This window comes from Pistacia vera, unplaced genomic scaffold, assembly GCF_008641045.1.
Source record: "Pistacia vera cultivar Batoury unplaced genomic scaffold, PisVer_v2 Contig566, whole genome shotgun sequence".
Classification (NCBI taxonomy): Eukaryota; Viridiplantae; Streptophyta; class Magnoliopsida; order Sapindales; family Anacardiaceae; genus Pistacia; species Pistacia vera.
In genome coordinates this window covers 891,610-917,788 of record NW_022196408.1, presented here as the reverse complement: position 1 = coordinate 917,788, position 26,179 = coordinate 891,610, and the positions used below count along the sequence as shown (strand labels likewise).

General features: G+C 36.3%; 2 protein-coding genes and 2 pseudogenes across 2 annotated transcripts; 1 reads left to right on the top strand and 3 right to left on the bottom strand.

The window, feature by feature from the left end:
- Window positions 1-7,125: 7,125 nt before the first annotated feature.
- On the top strand, window positions 7,126-7,697 carry LOC116108510 (annotated as a pseudogene).
- Window positions 7,698-7,861: 164 nt separating this feature from the next.
- Window positions 7,862-9,440, bottom strand: LOC116108509 (annotated as a pseudogene).
- Window positions 9,441-18,663: 9,223 nt separating this feature from the next.
- LOC116108508 lies at window positions 18,664-19,362 on the bottom strand. The gene has a single exon (XM_031394750.1). The coding sequence runs from the start codon at window positions 19,360-19,362 to the stop codon at window positions 18,664-18,666; it is 699 nt and encodes a 232-aa protein (XP_031250610.1).
- A 1,488-nt stretch (window positions 19,363-20,850) lies between these two features.
- Window positions 20,851-22,898, bottom strand: LOC116108507 (aldehyde oxidase GLOX1-like). The gene is made up of 3 exons (XM_031394749.1): window positions 22,413-22,898; window positions 22,149-22,309; window positions 20,851-22,075 (listed from the first exon to the last, which is right to left on the bottom strand). Exons 1-3 carry the CDS (start codon window positions 22,896-22,898, stop codon window positions 20,851-20,853), a joined length of 1,872 nt encoding a protein of 623 aa, XP_031250609.1.
- Between the last annotated feature and the right edge of the window lie 3,281 nt (window positions 22,899-26,179).

Below are 26,179 nucleotides of genomic sequence, written 5' to 3'. Positions count from 1 at the left end.
ACGTAAAATAAATAGATAAATGAACATTAAAAATTAACTCATTAAATTTATGATAAATGTAATATATATATATATGCAAGAGATACTAAGATGTGTAGTATTTGATACAGACAATCTATTAACTCGTATAGTATAAGATAATAAAAATCATTAGGTCCTAATCTTTTAACAAAAATTGAGATAAATTACTAGTCTTGACGCTATGATTATTTAATGTCATCCTAATTATAAAAAAATAATATTAGATATCCAAAATTTTCCAATGCAGTACTAACATCTATCTAACAACGTTATCCAAGTATTTATGTATTAACAGGGGTGTAGCTTAAATTTTTTTTTTCTTATAAAAGCAAAATTTTCTTTGTTAATATAGCATATATTATAATTTTTTTAAAACTATTTTACCATAACTTTATTAGAAAAATCACAATCTTATCACTAAAAATTACAAGGTTTTTCTTCTTCTTCTTCTTCTTATGAATTTAAATGCTTAAAGTGATGGAGAAAGATTTCGAGATTATTCTTAAAAAAAAAAAAAAAATTACAAAGTGAGTGTTAATTATTAAAAGATTTTAAATAATTTTCTTAATCAAATTTATACATAATCAGATAACAAGTTAACAACACTTTTAAGTTGGGAAATATTATCATAAATTACCCCAAGGGTTTGAGTTGTTACCACTCAGATGGTAACTTTTCCCATTTTTATCAGAACTTTAATATTGTATCACAAACACCCCTTAACGCTAACGCCGTTGTTGATCTTTCTCAGTTTGCCAAGTTTAAGTCTTAAAGGGAGGAAGAAAGACATTCCTGATGCAAGGTAATTGCAAGAGCCACCAGGGATAACTGGAACTCTGTAACAACTTAATTGGTTAGTTTTTGGGTCAAGAAAGAATGAATGTTTATTTGAGAAAATAAAGAGATTGCCATAGGGGGGAAGATGAACAAAGGGGTACAAGTTATTCTCTAATGTAAATGGTGTTTGAGCATTGAGTTGATCTTGAGTTGCTTTAAGCGAAGGAAGGAATGTGGGGTTTTTATTGGATTGCCCTTCTGGTGGAATGTATTCGTAACTAAAAGCACAACGTCCACCAAACACCATGAACCCACCATTCGGTAAGTTTACTTGTGTCGAATACCTAGAGTGATAAAAAAAAAAAAAAGAAAAAAGAAAAAAAAAAGTATTTAATTATTTCCAATCCATAACATCAATTTATTGATTAAATTTAAATACAGTATATGTATCATTTAGGATCTACAAACGATGCCTAGTATTCCTTCTAATCGCATTTTTCACATGTACAGAGATATCTCACAGTGTTGGCTCTTCCTCCGTGATCTCCTGCTCCTACCAAGTTTCAAACCACTGTGAGGCCTCCTAATGTAATGAGCACCATGTGTCGTGCTCAATCTGTTATAGACAATAGCAAAAGATTAATAAGAAACCTAAAAAGATTAAATTAATTTACTATCCCCATATCTATTACGTGGATTAATGAATGTACCTTAAGTGCTATCAGTTTTGCTGTATCATAATCAAATAAAACTGAATGGCACCAACAGTCTAGTTCATTAGTGTCTCGACAAAGGCATTTTTTCAGGAGGTAGTGGAATCTTTGATGTCCTCACAGTAGCGCATCATATATACATCAAAACTTTATCTATTTTTGGAAGCAAGATCCCATGCATGGCAGAGACAACAGAGTTTTCCGATACCAACTCCCATTTACCAACAAACTCCGTTAAGCCAAGGGGAGCTGTGTGCCCTGAAGCGAACAATAGACAAAGAAAATAGAGGACTTTGCAAATGATTGTCATTATATCTATAGTGATTTTGCTTATTTGAATACACAATTGATTCTCATAAAAACACTCTTTCTATTTATAATATTCTCTTGCTTCCTCTGTATTAGTTTCCATCTCTCTAAGAACTTAAGTTTGCAAAAAGATGGTTGAAGAATGAGCTAGAGTAGAGTTAATTTGTTTTTCATCTTGAAGAAATTTTGCAGATTTTAGCTAGCTTTTTTTCAAATACATAAAGGCAATTTGTCGTTGATGCTGTTAATAAAAGGCTTCGCTAGATCTCTTAAGCGTTTTATTGTTCCTTGTCANCTTAACGCTAACGCCGTTGTTGATCTTTCTCAGTTTGCCAAGTTTAAGTCTTAATGGGAGGAGGAAAGACATTCCTGATGCAAGGTAACTGCGAGAGCCACCAGGGATAACTGGAACTCTGTAACAACTTAATTGGTTAGTTTTTGGGTCAAGCAAGATTGAATGTTTATTTGAGAAAATAAAAAGATTGCCATAGGGGGGAAGGTGAACAAAGGGGTACAAGTTATTCTCTAAAGTAAATGGTGTTTGAGCATTGAGTTGATCTTGACTTGCTTTAAGCGAAGGAAGGAATGTGGGGTTTTTATTGGAAATAAAGGCACAACGTCCACCAAACACCATGAACCCACCATTAGGTAAGGTTACTTGTGTTGAATACCTCGAGTGATAAAAAAAAAAGAAAAAGAAAAAACTATTTAATTATTTCCAATCCATAACATCAATTTATTGATTAAATTTAAATACAGTATATGTATCATTTAGGATCTACAAACGATGCCGAGTATTCCTTCTAATCACATTTTTCACATGTACAGAGAGATCTCACAGTGTTGGCTCTTCCTCGGTGATCTCCTGCTCCTACCAAGTTTCAATCCACTGTGAGGCCTCCTAATGTAATGAGCACCATGTGTCGTGCTCAGTCTGTTATAGACAATAACAAAAGATTAATAAGAAACCTAAAAAGATTAAATTAATTTACTATCCACATATCTATTACGTGAATTAATGAATTTACCTTAAGTGCTGTCAGTTTTGCTGTATCATAATCAAATAAAACTGAATCGCACCAACAGTCTAGTTCATTAGTGTCTCGTCAAAGGCATTTTTTCAGGAGGTAGTGGAATCTTTGATGTCCTCCAGTAGCATCATAGATACATCAAAACTTTATCTATTTTTGGAAGCAAGATCCCATGCATGGCAGAGACACCAGAGTTTTCCGATACCAACTCCCATTTACCAACAAAATCCGGTAAGCCAAGGGGAGCTGTGTACCCTGAAGCGAACAATAGACAATAAAGGACTTTGCGAATGATTGTGAGAAAAGTAGGAGAGGTCTGCTGTAATTTTCTCTCTTGCCATTATCATTGATACAGAATACGTTTATATACAAAAGAGGTCCTTAAATCAAGGAAACTAAAAAGGAATATTAATATTTGACAGAATAAATTAAGGCTAGGATAAAGATACAAATATTTGACCAGCTAAAATAGAAAGACAAATATACAGTTGGAGATCTTCGTCCAATACGCCCCCTCAAGTTGGAGCATGGAGATTTCGAATGCCCAACTTGCGAACAAGAAAATGAAATTGCTGATGATCGAGAGCTTTAATAAAGAGATCAGCAAGTTGAAGATGAGATGGAACATGTGACGTAGTGATGGAGCCAGATTTAATGCAATCCCTAATGAAATGACAGTCAATTTCAATATGCTTCATTCGCTCATGATAAACAGGATTGGCGGCAATATGAATGGCAGCACGATTGTCACAATGGACGTGGGCTGGCAAAGAATGAGTGATTTGTAAATCATGAAGTAAGGTATGAAGCCAAATAAGTTCACACGCAGTAGTAGCCATAGAGCGATATTCAGCTTCGGCGGAAGAACGAGAAACAATAGTTTGTTTCTTGGTTTTCCAGGCGATGGGAGAGTGACCAAGGAAAATAAGATAACCAGTAATAGAACGGCGTGTAAGAGGACAACCGGCCTAGTCGGAATCATAATAGGCATTAAATCGTAAATTAGACTTAGAGGAAAGAAAAATGCCTTGGCCTGGAGCAGACTTGAGGTAGCGTAAGATGCGAAGAGCAACTACCCAATGTCGATGGCGAGGTTGATGCATGAATTGAGACAGAATATGTACTGAATAGCAAAGTTCTGGTCGGGTGATAGTCAAGTATATGAGCCTGCCAACCAAGCGACGATAAGGACCAGGATCAGCAAGAAGATCACTAGTATCCGTTCCCAATGTGTGATTTTGCTCCATTGGAAAAGTGGCTGGTTTGGAACCAAGCATGCCTGATTCTTGTAGAATATCCAATGTATATTTTCGTTGGGACAAAACTATGCCATCAGGGAATCGAGCTACCTCCAAACCAAGAAAGTACTTGAGAGCACCAAGATCTTTAATGTGAAAATAGGCATCCAAGTATGCTTTGAGAGCAGTAGTATGATGACTGTCATTGCTAGCAATAATAACATCATCCACATACACAAGTAATGCCATGAAGGAACTGCCCTTGTGGTATAGAAAAAGAGATGTGTTTGCCTTAGATTGAGTAAAGCCAAAGCGAAGAAGGGAAGTAGAAAATTTAGCATACCATTGGCGCGATGCCTGTTTTAGACCATAAAGAGATTTTTGAAGCCGACATACTCGATCATCACCCGGGGATAAGTAACCAGGAGGTGGCGTCATGTATACTACCTCATCAAGGTCACCATGCAAAAAGGCGTTGTGAACATCAAGTTGATGCAATTCCCATGATTTTGCGACTGCTACCGATAATAGTGTTCAAACCGTTGTAAGTTGGCTACAGGTGCAAGGGTTTCAGTGTAATCAAGTCCTTCAATTTGTGTATAGCCCTTAGCAACCAAACGAGCCTTGTAGCGGTCGATTGTCCCATCAGAATGATACTTGATCTTGTAGACCCATTTTGATCTAATAGCCTTCTTTCCAGCGGGTAGTGGCTTTAAAGTCCATGTACAATTTTGTTCAAGTGCTTGTAATTCCTTATTCATTGCTTCTTGCCAGCAAGTGTCTTTAATGGCCTGTTTATAAGATTTCGGCTCATCATCTTGGGTGATGGCCATAAAAAAATGAGTATGTGAAGTATTGAACTTGGAATATGAGAGGAAAGAGGTTAAAGGATAAGACGTACCTGAGGAAGTATGATTGGAAGAGGTGGGAGAATAACCATTATTTCCAGGCAAATCAACATAGAAGTCACGAAAGTGAGATGGTAATTTCCTTGTTCGAGGAGGAAGTTGTTGTGGTTGCACGGGGTTTGGGTCAGGTATAAGAGATGAAGGAGAGCTGTCAATGTCTGTAGAAGGATTCGGTTCAGGGGTTTCTATAGGAGGGGATATGATGGGTGGCAGAGATGATTTAAGGGATGCTGGTTCAGGATCAAGAACAGGTAAAGGGACAGGTGTGGTTAAAGGAGCACTATGTTCTGGAGAGGGTGAAAATGATTTGTGAAAAGGGAAAATATGTTCATAGAAGGTCAAATCCCTAGAAGTGAAGATTTTATGAGTGACTAAGTTGTATACCTTATACGCCTTTTGGCCATGAGGGTATCCAATAAACATGCAAGCAGTGGCACGTTCATGGAACTTATCCTTTGATCGAGGAAGGACATAAGAGTAGCAAAGGCATCAAAAAACACGAAGATGAGAATAATTGGGCTTTTTAGAAAATAAAAGTTCATAAGGACTTCGGCTAGATAAAAGAGGTGTGGGCGTGTAATTTATTAAGTATGTCGCTGTTAAAATACACTCACCCCAGAATTTAATAGGCAAATTGGCTTGAAACCGCAAGGCTCTAGCAACCTCAAGTATGTGTCACTACTCCATTTTGTTGAGGGGTGGAAATGCAAGAAAACTGAGTTAAAATCCCATTTTGTTGACAAAAGAGTTGGAAATTATGATTCGTAAATTCGGTGCCATTATCACTACGAATTTGTTTAACCACCTTTCCAAATTGTCTAGTTACCATAGTCATGAAGGAAAGCAGTCTAAGAAAAACTTTAGATTTGGTTCTAAGCAAATAAACCCAAGTGACTCTGGTGTAATCATCCACAATGCTTAAGAAATAATGGGCACCAGACAAAGAAGCAGTATGATATGGACCCCAAACATCACAATGAATTAATTCAAAAGATTCNTCAAATCCGAAAAGGGATTACTGATGATTTCTTTCTTAGTACAAATTATTTGATGATTTCTTTATTAGTACAAATTATTTTTGCAAACTATTCTATACAAACTTACTTAATAATCTTGTATGTTTGATATGTAATCTTTTTTTAATTCTTTGATTTATTTTTAATTTAAAGTTATCCTACCATCTGAATCAGTTTGTATAAGAAGTTTATAAATAAAATATTATCTTAGGAGTGTGTTTGGTTCAAGAAATATTGTATTACTTAGAATGTTATATTAATGGAAAAATATATTACCTTAAAGATTACTGGGAATGTTATATTCAATATGTTTGGTTATGTTGGAATAAATTAGTGAGTATATTAAATTGATATGTTTGGTTGGGTTGAATAAATTAGTGGGTATGTTATATAGATTATTAAATTGTTTTTTTTTTTTAGTATTATTATAATATCATTATTATTATTTAGATTATTTTTTTAACCCCTCTACATTTGAAATTTTGTTAAAACAACCCATCCAGAAAAAAGTTTAAATTTTAACAAAAATACACCCATTTACCCAAGCTACTGCCAAGTGCCAACCATCGGCCACCACTGTTGACAATAGTTGTAATGATGTATAACCAACTGGATTTGGTTGATCGTGTGCCAATCTGGTTGTCATTAACAACAGTTAGATAAATTGGTTGTTTCCAGCAACGACAGGCTGATAGTCGGCAACGATAGTGGTGATGGTTGGTAGTAGCTGGTGGTGGCTAGCAATTGTCAGAAGGTGGTTAGGATGTTCTAGGTACATTGTTTTCAGAACAAGGATAACAATGTCCAAAAATTTTAGTAATTAGGAGTAAAATTATAACAAAATTAAGATTACTATAATCTTATAATAACTAAAAGAACAAAAAAAATAAAAAAAAAGGTATTAAAATGCTATTCTTACTCACTTCTCTTACTCACTTTTATTAAAATGATATATAATATTCATATTATATATATAGTACCCATATTATGCTATATATTTACAAAAATGAGGAGAAGAAGTGAACAAGGCTATCATCACTCGTTCAAATTAGCACTTACGTTACCAATATTAACTAATATTGATTTTAGGACATTACGGCAATACAAACAAACATGGTAATGCCAATCTTACATTAACCCCCCGACCAAACACACCCTAAACTTAATAGTTTTAGCCCACTGCTCTTGTTATTTATTCGTGGAGGCAAGAGTGAAGAACAGCGATCAAATTGAAGAAAATTAGTGTGAGACAGATGACCGGAGACGTAGAGAAGATGATAGCGGTAGGGTTAGTGTGGGGGGCCACCAACGCGCTGATGCGGCGTGGTGCACTCATCTGGGACAAAGCCGTGAAAAGCACATCCTTCGCTTACCCTCTTAAAATCCGCCAAAAACTCTTCACTGGTTTAAAGAACTGGCTTAAACTCCTTTTAATTGGCAATACTCGGTCCCTTTTTTGCTAAATCTCCCGCCTCCGTCACTTTCTTTGCTATTCTCAGTCACACGCCCATCTCACTCGCCGTTCCCGTTACCAATGCGACCACGTTTGCTGCTACAGCCTTGTCGGAATGCTGTTGGGAGAGAAGCCCGGGTCGGGTTATCCTTGTTGGGTACGGCCTTTATTGTTCTTGGTGTTTGGCTTTGTATTAATGCTGAATCTTTAGTTATTGTGATAATCGATTGAATTCGTGAGAAACTCATTAATTGAAGAAATTCTATTACAAAAAAGTTAAATTACAATTCATTTAATTGGAAATGAAGAAAACTAAAAAAGAATAAGAAACAGACACTGGGTGAAATTTTTAAGTTTGATGGTCGCTGATAGTACGAGAAGGTTCATTGATGATGTTAGAACTGTTTTTTGAAACATTCAGGAGGGATCTGTTCGTGAATCTTTTAGCATCTTGGCAGTAATCATAGATCAAATAGGTATTTCTGACCCACTGCAACTGACCATCTGGGCACTGCTTAACTGGCTGTAGTGGGGAGGTCCACCAGTTGGCTGGGAATTGGAGGCACATAGACTAGTGCTGGCCGGGCCAACCCACTTGCAAGCTCTTGGCTGAACCTGCGGAATCTGGCTATGAAAGGTGCACGTTCCAGTCGGTCTGACAAGTCCACCTCTTGTTGCCCAGTTATCAGCATTCCATATGCTGGAGTATACCCTCATCCCTGTTTGTTAGGATAGGCAATCCCCTCGTTCTCATAGTTGCGGTAACACGAATGGTAGACTGTCAATATACCACCTGAAAATTACATGGATGAATCCATAGTAGATAATTGCCAAATTCATGGTTCAGCTGGAAGAGTATATGGAAATGAGTTGGAATGTGGAAGAAGACTTTGGGGAATAGCTAAAAGATGAATTTTTTTTTTTTTTTTCGGGAAAGTGATCCTGCTTGTGGATTTTTAAGGAAGTCGAAGGAACTAACATGGTATTCATGTGTATGTTACTTTTTTCGCTATGTCAAAAATTGGCGAATTAGTATACAGTCTGAATAACTGAATAGTGATGTTTCAGTGAACCAAAGGCAAGTGCCTGGGAATCCACTTACACAACTTCAGGGGGTCCAATGTATTGTGTGAGTTGTGGTATCAGCAGTTGGATCAAACCAGAGGTAGAATGCTGCTCTCTGCTTCCAATCCCTGTGTATAGATGTTTGTATGAACAATAAATGGTTCTCCGGAAATGTTTCCCAAAAACTCAAAATCGATTTCATCATGCATGTTCCCTATTGAAGATACCTGCATAAATAGACTACAGGGAATGAGCATTTTCATTATGTGAGAATCGGCATTTCATTCTTGACATTGATGTCTTTGTTCTGGCATGGGGTGTTGGATTTATAAGCCCCGTGTATCAAAATTTATTAATTTAAGATTGGTTGTGGAGGAATGAGGGATTTTTATATATTGTGTGGGAGTCATGTACATGATAAAGCGTTGTTGATACAAAAGAAGCTATATATTCTATATTAGCAGATCTTGTTTGTAGCTAAAATCAACACACTACATAGTAGGCTGTTACTGTTCCAGCAGAGTTTCCAGGTACTAGTTTGATTAGCATTTCAATGCTTCAAATAAAACGCTCTCTTTGATTGAACACCAGAGCCTAAAAGTGAAAGGCAACATAAGAATTACAGAGTAGGCTGTTATTTGTGTAGTGTCATTAGGAGTAAGAGAACTGGTTTTAGTTTCAAGAGAAATGATTTCAATTATCCACTCAGTTGTTTTCTTGTGTAATTTATGTTAAAAAGGGCAAAAACTATTGAGGAAGCTTGATTATTTGTAACATTGACTTGATAGACGATAAACTGAAATATTTACCTGAACTTTGATCCAACACAAGCTGAAGGTCGTCGCCATTGCCCAGAATTGCGAATGATGGGCACCCCAGCTGATATACAGCTTTTGGAAAACTTTGCATCAACTAAACCTGATGAAATGCAATTGCAGTGAAAAATAGGATTGACAACAAAGTTTGCAAACTAGCCATTCAACTCAAATCGAGACTTATTTGCTTTGTCAATTCGTGGATTTAAAATGGAATGCTTTTCAATGGATTTCTGTGGTTTTATATAGCTTGTCTCCAGCAAAAGCGCCCTGCTAAGATGAAGTGTTTTTATTATTTATTAATAAAATTTACTATTAGACCTATTGACCTTTTCCTGCTTATTTACATTCCGACATGTTTGTGTCAAATGGAGCAAGAAAAAAACATTTCAATCAGATAGAGGTGCGTAGACCTGGTAAAATGACGCAAGTTGCTCTTATTTTTTCTTTTTTATTATTTAAATAATTATTTCTTGAAAATTACATTAATAGCACTAAGAATTGGAGGAGTAACATTGCCCTCTAATGATGCCAAGTGGCCTTGATCGGTCCTAGACCAAGATCTATATATACGTCTTTTGCGGGGCGATGTTTCCCCCTTTAACATGCCTAAAAAGTTGGAGTAACGAAAATATTTTAACAGATAGTCAGATATGTAGTTTTAAGGATGATTGAAGTTGGAAAATTATAAGGGTATAACGAGTATGACGCAATTTTATTTTATATTTTTAATTAATGTAAAATTTCTGTCCAGTATTGGTACTTTGACTAAATAATTAAAAGATAAATGGAGTAGTGGGTATTATGTTTAAATCTGACCAATAGAAAACTATAATTTTGGGATATAATTAGCTAAAAGTGGAAAATTAGTTAAAAAAAAGAAGACGAAAAACAAAGAAAGAAAAAGGCTTTCACTAAAATTAATATTAATCGATATTGGTTAGGAATAATTGGTGATGTTAGAAGAGTGAATGGGGCGGTGATGAGTTGAGCCCAGCTGGGACACGGTGAGAGTTGGTGGCGGATAATATGAATATCGTGGTGAGACTAAGGGGTAGGCATCTAGCCTGGACGTGCAAACCTAGATTAAGAAACGAGACTATAAATACTGGCATCGCATCAACCATTAATCCTTATAATTAACATACATGTATAGATATTTGCTAGAGATATATCATGATGTAAAATGTAAAAATAGATTAAGCAACTTCCAACATTATAAATAGTGAAAGAAATGAAAGAATTCTTATAATTTAGATCCAACAGATATATACTTCAAAAATAGATCTAGTTTATCTTTGCTCTCAATGATATTTCTGAAATACCAGAGTTTTACAAGTAAACACCTTATTGTCATTAGTAGATTGAATCACTCTAGTTAATCTGAACCCACATGGAAACGTTGGCACTCATTGTAAACGACAGAAAGAAGATAATAACCAGGAGGAGCTAATTCGCCTGCATGGGTGCCCCAGCCACAATGTTATGAACCAGGAGAAACATCACTAACTACTTCCACTATAACTAAGATAAGGAACTTGACTCCTTGAGATACCATGTGTGGTAAAAGGTGGTGCATACATTGTCACTGTAAGTTTCTTCTTATAAGTATTCTTTCATTAGACTTAACCTTAATTGAGAACTGTGGCCATAACTGAGCACTTCGTCAGAAGCTTCAACTAGTATCTGCTGTCTTAGGCCAGCCACTGATGGATCCAAGTAGGGGGAGAAAATTTTTCAACCCTAAGCTCTGTAGGGTATTTGCATTATATTCGTATCCATCGTGAGTGTTGCTACTGCTACAAGAATTTTTCCATTGGAAAACTCCAGCTACGGAAGGTACATTCTTGGAATGTTTGAAGGTGCTAATTCCCTAATATGGAGCCCTTTGGTCCTTTAGTCCTATATAAAACAGGAGCCAGATAAGGTTCTTCGGCACATTCAGCTGAGTACCGTTTTTGCTCCATGAGATTAAACATCTCCAGTTGGAAGAATCATCATATCGCCCATACACGAGGAGCTGGCATTTTTCTATCTTCCAAACTGGATTGGGGTCTGGATTTGTAATCTTCCACAATCTGTAATGCGGGTAAAAATTTCTTATGCTCTCTGCGTATAAAATGAATCCCAGGGGCACCACCACAAATCAATACTTCGGCGTTGATCTTTTTCAACTTTCCTAGTTTAAGTCGTAGTGGGAGGAGAGGGACATTGCTGATGCCGGGTAATACGAGACCCACGGAAGAATTGGATACTCACGAACAATTTTGTTGTCTTTGGATTTAGCAAGATTGAACGGTTGTTGGAAAAAATGAAGAGATTGCCGTCGGGGGAAAGGTGGACAAAAGGGTATAAATATTTTCAATTGAGTCCTCTACTAGTGGTGGTTGGACATTAGGCAATCTATCATGGGTGTCCTTGCAAGGGAAGAAGATGGCCTCCTTATTTGTTTGCCCTTCTGGTGGAATGTATTCGTTATCATAAGCGCCACGTCCACCAAACACATGAAGGAAGCATCAGGTAAATTACTTGTGTGTGAGTACCTAATTGGTTTTGTAACCAGATTTGATTTCTTTAGATCTTCTTCATTTAAAAATGAAGGAACTATTGAAAAGAAAAGTAGATATCTGATATACCATTAGGTTGTGCAAGTGTTTGGGTATTCCCTCCAATCACACTCTTCACATGAGGTTAGATATCTCACGGTGGTTGCTCCATCTTTATAACCTCCAATGCCAACAAAGTCTCCGTCCACTGTGAGGCCTCCAGATGAGCACATGTGTCTGTCATAATCTGTTACATTGAACAATATAATATTGACATTGAAAGTAAAAATGTTTAACACATTTCATTAACTTGATTGAACGTAGAACCTACCTTGAGTGCCGTCAGTTTTGCTGTATCATAATCAAATAATACTGAATGTGACCAACAGTCTAGTTCACCAGTGGCCGCATTAGCAACACGGCAAGGCATCTTCTCAGGAGGCAATGCAATCTTTGATATCCTCCAAATTGTAGCATCATACATCAAAACCTTATTAAGTTTGGAAGCAAAATTAGATGCATTGCCGAGACACCAGAATTATCAGTTAACAGCTCCCATTGCCCAGGAAAAACTCGTTGTCACATCTTCTGCTTTATCAGCTGCGTGGATAGAAACGAATAAGAGCGGAAGAATACATATGACAACCGTATATGATCGCCATCAAATCTGCTATACGATGACTTTTCGTTGCATTACAGCCTTCATCACTCTTCCATATTTTATACTATCCCCCACTGCTTTCCTCGCCTCTAATAATTGTGGTGGAAATAGTTTGTAGATGAATTTGTCAAATTTTGATTTGTTTCCATTTTAGTATATTTGAACATTTTTATATAGTCATCAATAAAAGGACAAAATCACAAGTTTTAATTTTATTAACTCGAAGAAGCCGGTTGAACAGTAATAATATGTGGTGTTTATCTGATGACCAGTTAAACTAGGCTGCTCTGAAATTGGGTTGACTTTTGTTGTTGACATGTGAATGAAGATTTGGAATATTTGATATTGTCCAAGTATGGGAATTTAGCTAGAATATATTGTTGTCTTGTTTATTGATTTGCATTTATTTTTTAATTTCTTTCTTTACATGTTACAGTTACGAACTGCCTCTTCGTGTACTCCAATATCAGATTCTTACATTTGTTTATATATTTCATGCAAAAATATTAGAAATGCTGATGTTCTAGATTTTTAGTTATTATTTCAAATGATGTCATTTAACGTAAAAATAATAGATCACCTATTATATTAATAAATCATATTACAAAATCTTTTATAATGTGACGTAAAATAAAAAGATAAATGAACATTAAAAATAACTCATTAAATTTATGATAAATGTAAAAAAAAAAAAAAAAAAAAAAAAAAAAAAATATATATATATATATATATGCAAGATATACTGAGATGTGGAGATTTGATACAGACAATCTAGTAACTTTATAGTATAAGAGATAATAAAAATCATTAGGTCTAATCTTTTAACAAAAATTGAGATAAATACTAGTCTTGACGCTATGATTATTTAATGTCATCTAATTATAAAAAAATTATAGATATCCAAAATTTTCCAATGCAGTACTAAATCATCTAAAACACGTTATCCAAGTATTTATGTATTAACAGGGGTGTAGCTTAAATTTTTTTCTTATAAAAGCAAAATTTTCTTTGTAATATAGCATATATTTATAATTTTTTTAAAACTATTTACCATAACTTTATTAGAAAAATCACAATCTTATCACTAAAAATTACAAGGTTTCTTCTTCTTCTTCTTCTATGAATTTAAATGCTTAAAGTGATGGAGAAAGATTTCGAGATATTCTTAAAAAAAAAAAAAAAATTACAGTGGAGTGTTAATTATTAAAAGATTTTAAATAATTTTCTAATCAAATTTATACATAATCAGATAACTAGTAACAACACTTTTAAGTTGGAAATATTATCAAAATTACCCCCAGGGTTTGAGTTGTTACCACTCAGATGGTAACTTTCCCGATTTTTATCAGAACTTTTAATATTGTTCACAAACACCTCAACGCTAACGCCGTTGTGATCTTTCTCAGTTTGCCGTTTAAGTCTTAATGGGAGGAGGAAAGACATTCCTGATGCAAGGTAACTGCGAGAGCCACCAGGGATAACTGGAACTCTGTAACAACTTAATTGGTTAGTTTTTGGGTCAAGCAAGATTGAATGTTATTGAGAAATAAAAAAAGATTGCCATAGGGGGGAAGGTGAACAAAGGGGTACAAGTTATTTCTAAAGTAAATGGTGTTTGAGCATTGAGTGATCTTGACTTGCTTTAAGGAAGGAAGGAATGTGGGGTTTTATTGGAAATAAAGGACAAACGTCCACCAAACACCATGAAACCACCATAGGTAAGGTTATTGTGTTGAATACCTCGAGTGATAAAAAAAAAAGAAAAAGAAAAAACTATTTAATTATTCCAATCCATAACATCAATTTATTGATTAAATTTAAATAAGTATATGTATCATTTAGGATCTACAAACGATGCCGAGTATTCCTTCAATCCAATTTTTCACATGTACAGAGAGATCTCACAGTGTTGGCTCTTTCGGTGATCTCCTGCTCCTACCAAGTTTCAATCCACTGTGAGGCCTCCTAATGTAATGAGCACCATGTGTCGTGCTCAGTCTGTTATAGACAATAACAAAAGATAAAAGAAACCTAAAAAGATTAAATTAATTTACTATCCACATATTATTACGTGAATTAATGAATTTACTAAGTGCTGTCAGTTTTGCTGTATCATAATCAAATAAAACTGAATCGCACCAACGTCTAGTTCATAGTGTCTCGTCAAAGGCATTTTTTCAGGAGGTAGTGGAATCTTTGATGTCCTCCAGAGCATCATAGATACATCAAAACTTTATCTATTTTTGGAAGCAAGATCCCATGCATGGCAGAGACACCAGATTTTCCGATACCAACTCCCATTTACCAACAAAATCCGGTAAGCCAAGGGGAGCTGTGTACCTGAAGCGAACAATAGACAATAAAGGACTTTGCGAATGATTGTGAGAAAGTAGGAGAGGTCTGCTGTAATTTTCTCTCTTGCCATATCATTGATACAGAATACGTTTATATACAAAAGAGGTCCTTAAATCAAGGAAACTAAAAGGAATATTAATATTTGACAGAATAAATTAAGGCTAGGAAAAGATACAAATATTTGACCAGCTAAAATAGAAAGACAAATATACAGTTGGAGATCTTCGTCCAATACGCCCCCTCAAGGGAGCATGGAGATTTCGAATGCCCAACTTGCGAACAAGAAATGAAATTGCTGATGATCGAGAGCTTAAAAAGAGATCAGCACAGTTGAAGATGAGATGGAACATGTGACGTAGTGATGGAGCCAGATTTAATGCAATCCCTAATGAAATGACGTCAATTCAATATGCTTCATTCGCTCATGATAAACAGGATTGGCGGCAATATGAATGGCAGCACGATTGTCACAATGGACGTGGGCTGGCAAAGAATGAGTGATTTGTAAATCATGAAGTAAGGTTGAAGCCAAATAAGTTCACCGACGTGTAGCCATAGAGCGATATTCAGCTTCGGCGGAAGAACGAGAAACAATAGTTTGTTTCTTGGTTTTCAGGCGATGGGAGAGTGACCAAAAAATAAGATAACCAGTAATAGAACGGCGTGTAAGAGGACAACCGGCCTAGTCGGAATCATAATAGGCATTAAATCGTAAATTAGACTTAGAGGAAAGAAAATGCCTTGGCCTGGAGCAGACTTGAGGTAGCGTAGATGGCGAAGAGCAACTACCCAATGTCGATGGCGAGGTTGATGCATGAATTGAGACAGAATATGTACTGAATAGCAAAGTTCTGGTCGGGTGATAGTCAAGGATATGAGCCTGCAACCAAGAGACGATAAGGACCAGGATCAGCAAGAAGATCACTAGTATCCGTTCCCAATGTGTGATTTTGCTCCATTGGAAAAGTGGCTGGTTTGGAACAAGCATGCCTGATTCTTGTAGAATATCAAAGTATATTTTCGTTGGGACAAAACTATGCCATCAGGAATCGAGCTACCTCCAAACCAAGAAAGTACTGAGAGCACCAAGATCTTTAATGTGAAAATAGGCATCAAGTATGCTTTGAGGCAGTAGTATGATGACTGTCATTGCTAGCAATAATAACATCATCCACATACACAGTAATGCCATGAAGGAACTGCCCTTGGGTATAGAAAAGAGATGTGTTTGCCTTAGATTGAGTAAAGCCAAAGCGAAGAAGGGAAGTAGAAAATTTAGCATACCATTGGCGCGATGCCTGTTTTAGACCATAAAGAGATTTTTGAAGCCGACATACGATCATCACCCGGGGATAAGTAACCAGGAGGTGGCGTCATGTATACTACCTCATCAAGGTCACCATGCAAAAGGCGTTGTGAACATCAAGTTGATGCAAATCCCATGATTTTGCTGACTGCTACCGATAATAGTGTTCAAACCGTTGTAGTTGGCTACAGGTGCAAGGGTTTCAGTGTAATCAAGTCCTCAATTTGTGTATAGCCTTAGCAACCAACGAGCCTTGTAGCGGTCGATTGTCCCATCAGAATGATACTTGATCTGTAGACCCATTTTGATCTAATAGCCTTTTCAGCGGGTAGTGGCTTTAAAGTCCTGTACAATTTTGTTCAAGTGCTTGTAATTCCTTATTCATTGTTCTTGCCAGCAAGTGTCTTTAATGGCTGTTTATAAGATTTCGGCTCATCATCTTGGGTGATGGCCATAAAAAAATGAGTATGTGAAGATTGAACTGGAATATGAGAGGAAAGAGGTTAAAGGATAAGACGTACCTGAGGAAGTATGATTGAGAGGTGGGAGAATAACCATTATTTCCAGGCAAATCAACATAGAGTCACGAAAGTGAGATGGTAATTTCCTGTTGCGAGGAGGAAGTTGTTGTGGTTGCACGGGGTTTGGGTCAGGTATAAGAGATGAAGGAGAGCTGTCATGTCTGTAGAAGGATTCGGTTCAGGGGTTTCTATAGGAGGGGATATGATGGGTGGCAGAGATGATTTAAGGGATGCGGTTCAGGATCAGAAAGGTAAAGGGACAGGTGTGGTTAAAGGGCACTATGTTCTGGAGAGGGTGAAAATGATTTGTGAAAAGGGAAATATGTTCATAGAAGGTCAAATCCCTAGAAGTGAAGTTTTATGAGTGACTAAGTTGTATACCTTATACGCCTTTTGGCCATGAGGGTATCCAATAAACATGCAAGCAGTGGCACGTTCATGGAACTTTCCTTGATCGAGGGAAGGACATAAGAGTAGCAAAGGCATCAAAAAACACGAAGATGAGAATAATGGGCTTTTTAGAAAATAAAAGTTCATAAGGACTTCGGCTAGATAAAAGAGGTGTGGGGTGTAATTATTAAGTATGTCGCTGGTAAAATACACTCACCCCAGAATTTAATAGGCAAATTGGCTTGAAACCGCAAGGCTCTAGCAACCTCAAGTATGTGTCACTACTCCATTTTGTTGAGGGTGGAAATGCAAGAAAACTGAGTTAAAATCCCATTTTGTTGACAAAAGAGTTGGAATTATGATTCGTAAATTCGGTGCCATTTTCACTACGAATTTGTTTAACACTTTCCAAATTGTCTAGTTACCATAGTCATGAAGGAAAGCAGTCTAAGAAAAACTTTAGATTTGGTTCTAAGCAAATAAACCCAAGTGACTCTGGTGTAATCATCCACAATGTAAGAAATAATGGGCACAGACAAAGAAGCAGTATGATATGGACCCAAACAATCACAATGAATTAATTCAAAAGATTCATGAGTTTTAATTGAACTAACTGGAAAAGGGGTTTGAGAGTTTTGCTCGATGACAAGAGTCACAACACTTATTAAAAGACTTAACAGAAAAGAAAACTGACTAAATCGATACTAAGGAGATAATCTATCAAAGGATAAATGCCCAAGACGTTGATGCCACAAATTTAGCTTAGAATCATGAGTGATGCTGGTTGCTGCAATAGGAATTTTGATTGCTCGAAAATAATAGAGTCCACCTCGCAATTCACCCATTCTAATCAGTTTCCTCGTGGCTAAGTCCTGTAAAGCACAGAAGGAAGGGAAAAAATGAGCAACGCAGTGTAAGGCTTTGGTTAATTTGCTGATAGATATAAGATTACATGTAAATGAAGGTATATAAAGAACATTATTCAAGATAACAGATGGACTAAACATTTCCATAAGATTTTGCTGGAATGAGTGACCCATTTGGAATGGTAATTGGTGAAAAATTGGGTACAGCTTTGGGAGAAGCAATGACACTTGCATGACATGTCATATGATCAGAAGCATCTGAATCCAAAATCCATTCAATTGTACAGTTGGATAGAGGAGCAGCCTTACCCGAAAAATTAGCCGTAGAATTGTGAGTCTTTTCAAGATTAAGCATAGAGATTAATTGAGCATATTGTTCTGCAATCAGCCCATTAATTGGTATAGTGTTACCTTCAACAGGTTCCATACGCTGTGAGCTATTTGTTTCGTTGGGCTTGGATGATTTCTTTCCTTTGTCCCACCATTCAGGATATCTGTTCAGCTCAAAACAAGTCTCTCTGTGTGTCTTGTCTTCTTGCAATGTTCACAAAATAATTTGGATAAGTCACGATTGTTTGCAGACCTGTGATTGTTGTAGATTTTGTTCCCATTGCTAGAAAAAAATGCTGCTGCCTCAACAGAAGGTAATCGTGATGTTGTCACCAACTGTTGTCATTCCTCTTGTGCTACAAGTCCATAAACACGAGACAAAGAGAGTAGTGGTTCAATGTTCAAAATTTGAGATCGTACCGTATTGTATTTTTCATTCAGGCCCATTAGAAACTGATGCACTTTTTCTTTCTCCCTTTCTACAGCAAAAGCCTGTGCAGACCCACAAGTACACATTGGAATTTGCGAGTATGTGTTCAGCTCATCCCAAATTCCCTTTAATTTTGTGTAATATGCTAAAACAGACATGCCTTGTTGCAAGGTATTCACCATCTCAGTCTTCATCTGATAATTGCGAGGAGCGTTGTCTTGAGAGAATCTTTCTTCAAGGTCCTTCCACATCTCTTGTGTCATAATAAAGTATGCGGCACTATTATGTAGGGTAGGGTGAAGAGAATTAAAAATCCAAGAAATTACCATAGAGTTGCATTTAATCCATGCAGGTTCTTCTATGGAACCAGGTGATGGGCGTTTGACAGATCCATCTACAAAGCCAAATTTATTTTTGGCCTGGAGTGCATTTGTCATGGCACGACGCCATGTGGGGTAATTGTCTTCTTTGAGGAGGCATGTTACTAAAGTTGTGCCTGGATTGTCAGAGGCACGAAGAGCATAGGGTGATGAGACATCAAAATTGGTTTGAGTCATATTTGATTGGCTAGTTTTTGATGTACTAGAATTCAAAGGGCTTTCTTCAGTCATGATGAGAAGGTGAAGAAATATTCTAGGATTCCAACCGCTCTGATACCATGAGAAAAGTAGGAGAGGTCTGCTGCAATTTTCTCTCTTGCCATTATCATTGATACATAATACGTTTATATACAAAAGAGGTCCTTAAATCAAGGATACTAAAAAGGAATATAAATATTTGACAGAATAAATTAAGGCCAGGATAAAGATACAAATATTTAACCAGCTAAAATAGGAAGACAAATATATAGCTAGAGATCTTCGTCCAATAGATTGTCATTATATCTATAGTGATTTTGCTTCTTTGAATACACAATTGATTCTCATAAAAACACTCTTTCTATTTATAATATTCTCTTGCTTCCTCTGTATTAGTTTCCATCTCTCTAAGAACTTAAGTTTGCAAAAAGATGGTTGAAGAATGAGCTAAAATAGAGTTAATTTGTTTTTCATCTTGAAGAAATTTTGCAGATTTTAGCTAGCTTTTTTTCAAATACATAAAGGCAATTTGTCGTTGATGCTGTTAATAAAAGGCTTCGCTAGATCTCTTAAGCGTTTTATTGTTCCTTGTCATTGTTTGCTGTGCATTGGCTAGGCGATTAATGGGTTTTGTTGATTAACAAATTTCTTTACGAAGCTTTTGCCATTTGTTCAGTTGTTAATTACTTAATTGTTGGAGTTGGCTACCACTTCAACAATAGAAATTGCAGCTCGAGGTCGCAGCTTGGTAGCTTGAGATTGCAGCTTGAGGTCACAGTTACACAGGGTCAATAAGCGGTTTATGTTTATACTTGTACAGCCGTTATAGGATTCTTTAAAGATTATAAAATTTATGATTGGATCTAAGAAGGGAAAGATAGATACACCCCTAATCATAGTTAAGTCTAATAGCTTTGTCGTTAATAGTGTCATTTTTGTTTTATTTTTCAATAATTGTCATTTCTATTATATTCTAAAATATTTTTATTGTTATATTAATTAAAGAAGTATACTTTATATTTGTTTAAATTTATATATTTTACATTATTATGTGTAAAGTTGTACATATCCATAAATTAAACATATAATATTAATAAAAATGGAAATTATGAATTTTTTTTTTTTAAATTGAAGGATAATTTTGTCCAAAAAAATTCTTTCTTTTTCAATAGATTGGTTGATATTTATTCGTAGCGCACAAGAAAATGTTAATCATCGTATCATTATCATATACTCATGCAAAATGATAGTAAAAGTAAATACAAATACAATTGAAAGAATTAATTTATTACAAAAATAATGGAGTGAACAAGAAACTCTCTGTCTCTTAGGTTGTATTCTTTGATTCTTTATACAATTACCTCATTTATCCAAAAAATTGGAGTGAACAAGAAAGAGAGATTTTTTTTTTTCTCAAAAAGAATCTTACACGTATAAGGCCTCTTCATGCCAAATGAATATAGTATCACAAAACTACTTAATTCATAAAGAATACACAAGTAAAGAAGATAGACAAGCTTTTTACTTGATTTGAAGCCACATTGAAAGACTGCTGGGCACTCCTTTATAAACAACAAAAGTAAGATAATACCCAGGAGGAGCAATGGCGCCTGATGGGGGTGCAGTAGCAATAACGGTGTGAAGTCTTTTATCAGCAATGTTATCACGCACCTCCAAGATTCCAACGTCAATTTGCCTCTGATTCATGTTAATACCATGGGTAGTAAAAGCTGGCGAATACATTGTGACCTGAATGTCTTTCTTCAATATACCCTCCTGGTTTAATCCAAACGTGATGAGAATCTGGCCATTATATGCGACAGTCTGATTGCTCAGTTCTAACACAATTTCCGGTCTCATCGCATCCAATGATGGATCCAAATAAGGAGGATAGAATTTCTCGACCCTCAGCTCAGTTGGGAACTCAGCCTGAGGTTTAAAGACATATCCATTATTAGTGTTGCTCCCTGCAACAAGAATTTTTCCGTCGGGAAGAACAGTAGCAACTGAATGGTACATTCTTGGAATGTCTGTTTTGGCTAACTCCTTAAACCTTTTGCCATTGGGTGCGCTTGGAGAATATAATACTGGGGTAAAATTGGGATCAGTGGCATCATTCCATCCGGAACAACCTCTTTCGGCACCATTAATGATTAGCATATCGTTATTGGGAAGATTCAACATATCGGCCATCGTGCGAGGACTTGGCATTTCTTCCTTTTCCCAAACTGGATCACGAGCCGTGATATCCATTCTTCCACAATCTTTGAGTGCAAATGGAAAAGGTCTTTTCTTAATCATGTCCGTAACTTTATATGCATCGTGTGGTGCTCCCCCGCAAATGAGGACTTCAACCTTGACGTTGTTAGTGTTAACAGGGTCAAGTTTTATGGGGAGGAGAGCGGAGGCTCCTGATGCGGGGTAGCTACGGCTACCACCTGGCAGAACTGGATACTCTCGGAGAATTTGGTTTGTTCTTGGGTTGAGCAAGACGGAACGGTTATTGGCAAAAAAGAAAACGTTACCATCGGGAGCAAGGTGGAGAAAAGGATATAAATTATTCTCAAGTACAAATTCGCCTTCTTTTTCGTTGCCAGGTATTACATCTCTGGTTTGTTTGAGAAAGTCGAAGGGAATTGAAATCTTATTTGTTTGCCCCGGCGGTGGAATGTATTCGTAGCTATAGACTTCACGCCCACCGGCCACTATGAACGCACCATCGTCTAAAGTCACCTGCGTTGCATACCTAATTCAATAACATATTATATTAGAATTAGCGCAAAATAATTTGAAAATGTATATATAGATAATATTATTACCATCTCCCATCTGCAAGTGAATTGGGGTATTCTTTCCAGTCACAAGTATCACATGACTCAAGATATCGCACAGTGGGTGCTCCTCCTTTGTCACCCCCTGAGCTAACCAAGTTTCCGTTCACTGAGAGTCCTCCTGATGAGCACCATGTATCCGTAGTAAGCTGGACAGAGAAAAAACAAAAAATAAATTAATCAAATGTAAATGTATTTGTAATGATTATTAATTAAAAAGAGAGGGAGCATATATAAGCCATAGTGCCATACCTTGAGTGTTCTGAGTTGTGCTGTCTTAGGGTCAAACAGGACTGAATGTGCAAAACAATCAACTTCTTGGGTTTTTTCATCCACCATACGGCAAGGCCGCTGTTCAGGGCTCAATTCAATTGTTGATTGCTTCCAAATTGTGGCATCGTACATCAAGACCTTGCTGGTTTTGGGAAGCAAGATAGCGTGCATAGCTGAGACACCAGAACTCGTAGATGCCAGCTCCCATTTTCCATTGAATACTCCGGCTGGTAATTCTACTGATTGTGCGCTCTCTGCTAATTTTCTTTCAGATTTCGCCTTCAAAATTGTATTCTTTCCCAATGCTTTGCCATCGGAGTACTTTTGTTTTTTATTGAGACCTGCATCATTAAGTTCTTGAAACAAGTCCTCCTCCTTGTTATGAGTCTTTCTTCTGCTCTCCGCGTACGTAGAAACAAACAAGAGAGCAAGAACAAAGAGAACTTTGGAAGCGCAGGCCGCCATTGTTTTTTCAATGGCTTGGCTCCACAATGCTTTATTTTTTTTTTTCTTTTGTCTACGTCTCCCATCTCTTCAAGAATTTATAGTTGCAAATTTGCAATTGCATTTGTTTGCACCTTATTTTGAGATATTTCCGCTATTCTTTAACTATTTAAAGGAGGAATGAACAAGTCAACTTTCAATATTATCATGTTTATATGCTTTTCTGGACGGAAGAAAAAAAAAATTTTAAATTTATTATATATTATTCAANCCTAAGCAATATTACTAATATTGGAACTTGATAACCACTAGCATATATGATACGGTAATTTCCAGTTCTAACTTCCTTTCTCTACATGGATGTGTTAAAGACATGCAACTTGTTCTAACAGTAGATAAGTATGTTTCTTACAACCCCGGTATATTATACAAGACTTTACAGGCTTTGTATGCTCTGAGGAAACTGCAGTAAAATTATGTAGCTCCTTTAATCCGCAACTATAAAATCGTTAGGGATACATGTTATTGTAGGGAAAAACTGCACATGACACAACCATGATGTATACCTGAAGATGAGAAATTTCGTACACCAATTTGCATCTGCAAAATGACAAAACACCTCAGAATACAGTCTTAATCCAAAATAATTCTGTGTATTACAATTTAATAATTTAAATGCTAACCTTGAGCTTCAAAGAGCTATCACATACTCCATTGACCAAAGCTAAGGATGTGGGCCTGGTGAGTATAAAAGCAAAAAGTTAAATTAACCAAAGTAAGAATTGCAAGCTGGTTCGCCAGATGAAGAATATAAACCAATCCAAGTCAATTTTGTGGATGTCCTTCATTAATGACATTATCTGGTTCCCATCTGATCCAACTTAAACTTCAACTAAAGTTATATGGGTTAATGATGTTAAGTAACATAAGAAACGGAAAGCCAATAGATGTATACCTTAACAAAATGCCATTTATGTCCACCGAAGAGTTTTGTCCACTGGAAGTGCTGCATCATAAAGTTGACAACAAGCCAGAGAACAAGGGAAATGAGTTGGCAAATCACATGCATGGAAACATCAGCTCTGTTGAAAGTAAAGTAAAATGCTTGGAGATACCAAGACCACCTAATCAAATGCATCTACCTGATTAATCTCATTACCCAGAAAAAAATAACCTAGGCACCTAGATGCTCATCTAGTCAAGAATTCGACATCACGTAGTAAAGTAATTACAGAGTATCGATCATCTATCTTCATGCAACATAGGCAGCCAGAATAGTTAAAAGTTATAAAAGATAGCAGCAAGTGCCACAACCACATCTGAAAATTCTTTCACTTATCTTGAGCCATTGAAACCCCCTCATAATACTGCAACATGCCCAGCCACAATGTTCAGGGTTGTATGGTTTACATAAATTTATAGAAGAAACAATTTCAAGTTGTTAGGAACAATTACATTCACAAAATTTTTCAATCTGCATCATTAAACTTGAGCTGTCGAAATGAACTCAATATAGCAAGCTCAATAATAAACTTAATTCTCCATTGCTTCCTATACTCAAAACTAGTAAAATCCGTTCAGTAAAATTTTTCAAACTCTTCAAAAAAATTTAAAAAATAAAAGCATATTCAATTTTTAGCTTCCTAACATAAAACTGGTTTGAACAAATACAACAATCTAACTAAACATCGTGCAACAAAAAATGTTTATTTGCTTTATTTAAAATTTAAAAAATTAGTTTCCTAACACAAAGCTCGTTTACTTTTCAGCAAATATCATATTTATTAGCAAAATCAAAATCAACACATAAATGTCATCATCAGAATTGAATCAATCTCGCAAAGCCATTCAGAACTTAAAATTCACAATTCACTTGAAATTGACAAAACAAAAAAGAAAAAAACCAGATGATTAACTACCGAGAAAGAGACGTGGCGGAGGAGACGGAGGACAGACGGCGAGCTCTGAAAAGCAGCGACGGAGCTCTGGCGAGCACTGGATGTCGAAGCCGTGAAAGCGCCATGTCTGTGACGCCGACAGTGAGTTCCGATCAAAAGATCTTGATTATTTCTTATTATTAGTACTATGATTCAACAACCAAAAATATTAGTTACGGCTTTACATTTTCTTTAGTATAATAATAAATTATTAATTTTTTCATTACTCGTTTTATATTGTTGGTTGTTTCGTCGTGGAGGGGGGCGCTGACCAAAATTTTACCGGAACAAGCGGGTAAACGAGTCGGGTTGTTTGTAAGGACTAAGGAGTAAATTACTTTAAGAGTTTGCCTATATTATGAGGTAATTGTTACAAGCATGAAATTTTTGTGATATAAAAGATCATATATTTATTGTTTAAGTGTGTTATCTTATGATATATTGATGTATAATTGATGACTTGAAGGGGGCTTCTGGTTGAGGGTTATATGAGATTACTGATGTTATATCATCTTCTATTACTTGATTATCACATTTGGTTATTGAGTAATATAAGATTCTGGTAATCTCCCAATACCAATAGAGAGTGTTTGAATCATATAATGATTTATTATAGAGGGATATTATATTAACGGAAAGAAAAATCATCTTGAAGATTATTGGGAATGTTTAGAAAATATGTTTTGTTGGTTCCAATAAATTGGTGAATAATATGTTTGGTTGGAAGGATAAATAGGTAGGTATGTTATATAGATTACTAAATTGCCCTCCTTTTTATAATAGTATTTTTTGAATCATTTCTTTTAACCCCTTACATTTGAAATTTTGCTAAAACACCACAGCCATATAAAACTTTAATTTGTAGCAAAATCACCCCACCCACCCCAAGCCATTGTTGGCAGCCAGCCACCACTGTTGACTGCCATGGACAGTCGACAGAATGGCGCACGACTGACCATATATGGCCGGCCGTGCGCCGACAAAGCCGAAAATGGCCATGGATCACAATTCCATGGCCGGAAAATGGACAGATCTTTATGGCCATTTCACGGCTAAAGATCTAGCCATTTTATGACTAGATATGTGGCAGTTTCACGACCATATCTTTGGCCATGAAACGGCCTAGAAACGCTAGATCTGGCCGTTTCCAGCCATGGATTTGTGATCCATGACCAGAAAAGGCCTTATCGGAGTACAATCGGCCAGATCCTGTCGGTCGTGCACCGTTACAGCGACTGACGCCAGCGGCCGGCGGTAGTGAGTCATGGCCGGTAGTGGTCTTGGGTGACTGAGGGTATTTTGTTAACTTTTAAACTTTTTTGTGGCTAAGGTGTTTAAGCTAATTTCTCAAATGTAAGGGGGTTA

Bases quoted from the DNA above. Each gene is read 5' to 3' on its own strand.
- LOC116108508 (XM_031394750.1), bottom strand. From the start codon at position 19,362: ATGACTGAAGAAAGCCCTTTGAATTCTAGTACATCAAAAACTAGCCAA.
- LOC116108507 (XM_031394749.1), bottom strand. From the start codon at position 22,898: ATGGCGGCCTGCGCTTCCAAAGTTCTCTTTGTTCTTGCTCTCTTGTTT. The intron at 22,310-22,412 runs GTATGGCACTAT...TTCTCTGTCCAG, and splicing joins CACAACTCAGAACACTCAAG to CTTACTACGGATACATGGTG. The intron at 22,076-22,148 runs GTAATAATATTA...TTATTGAATTAG, and splicing joins TCACTTGCAGATGGGAGATG to GTATGCAACGCAGGTGACTT.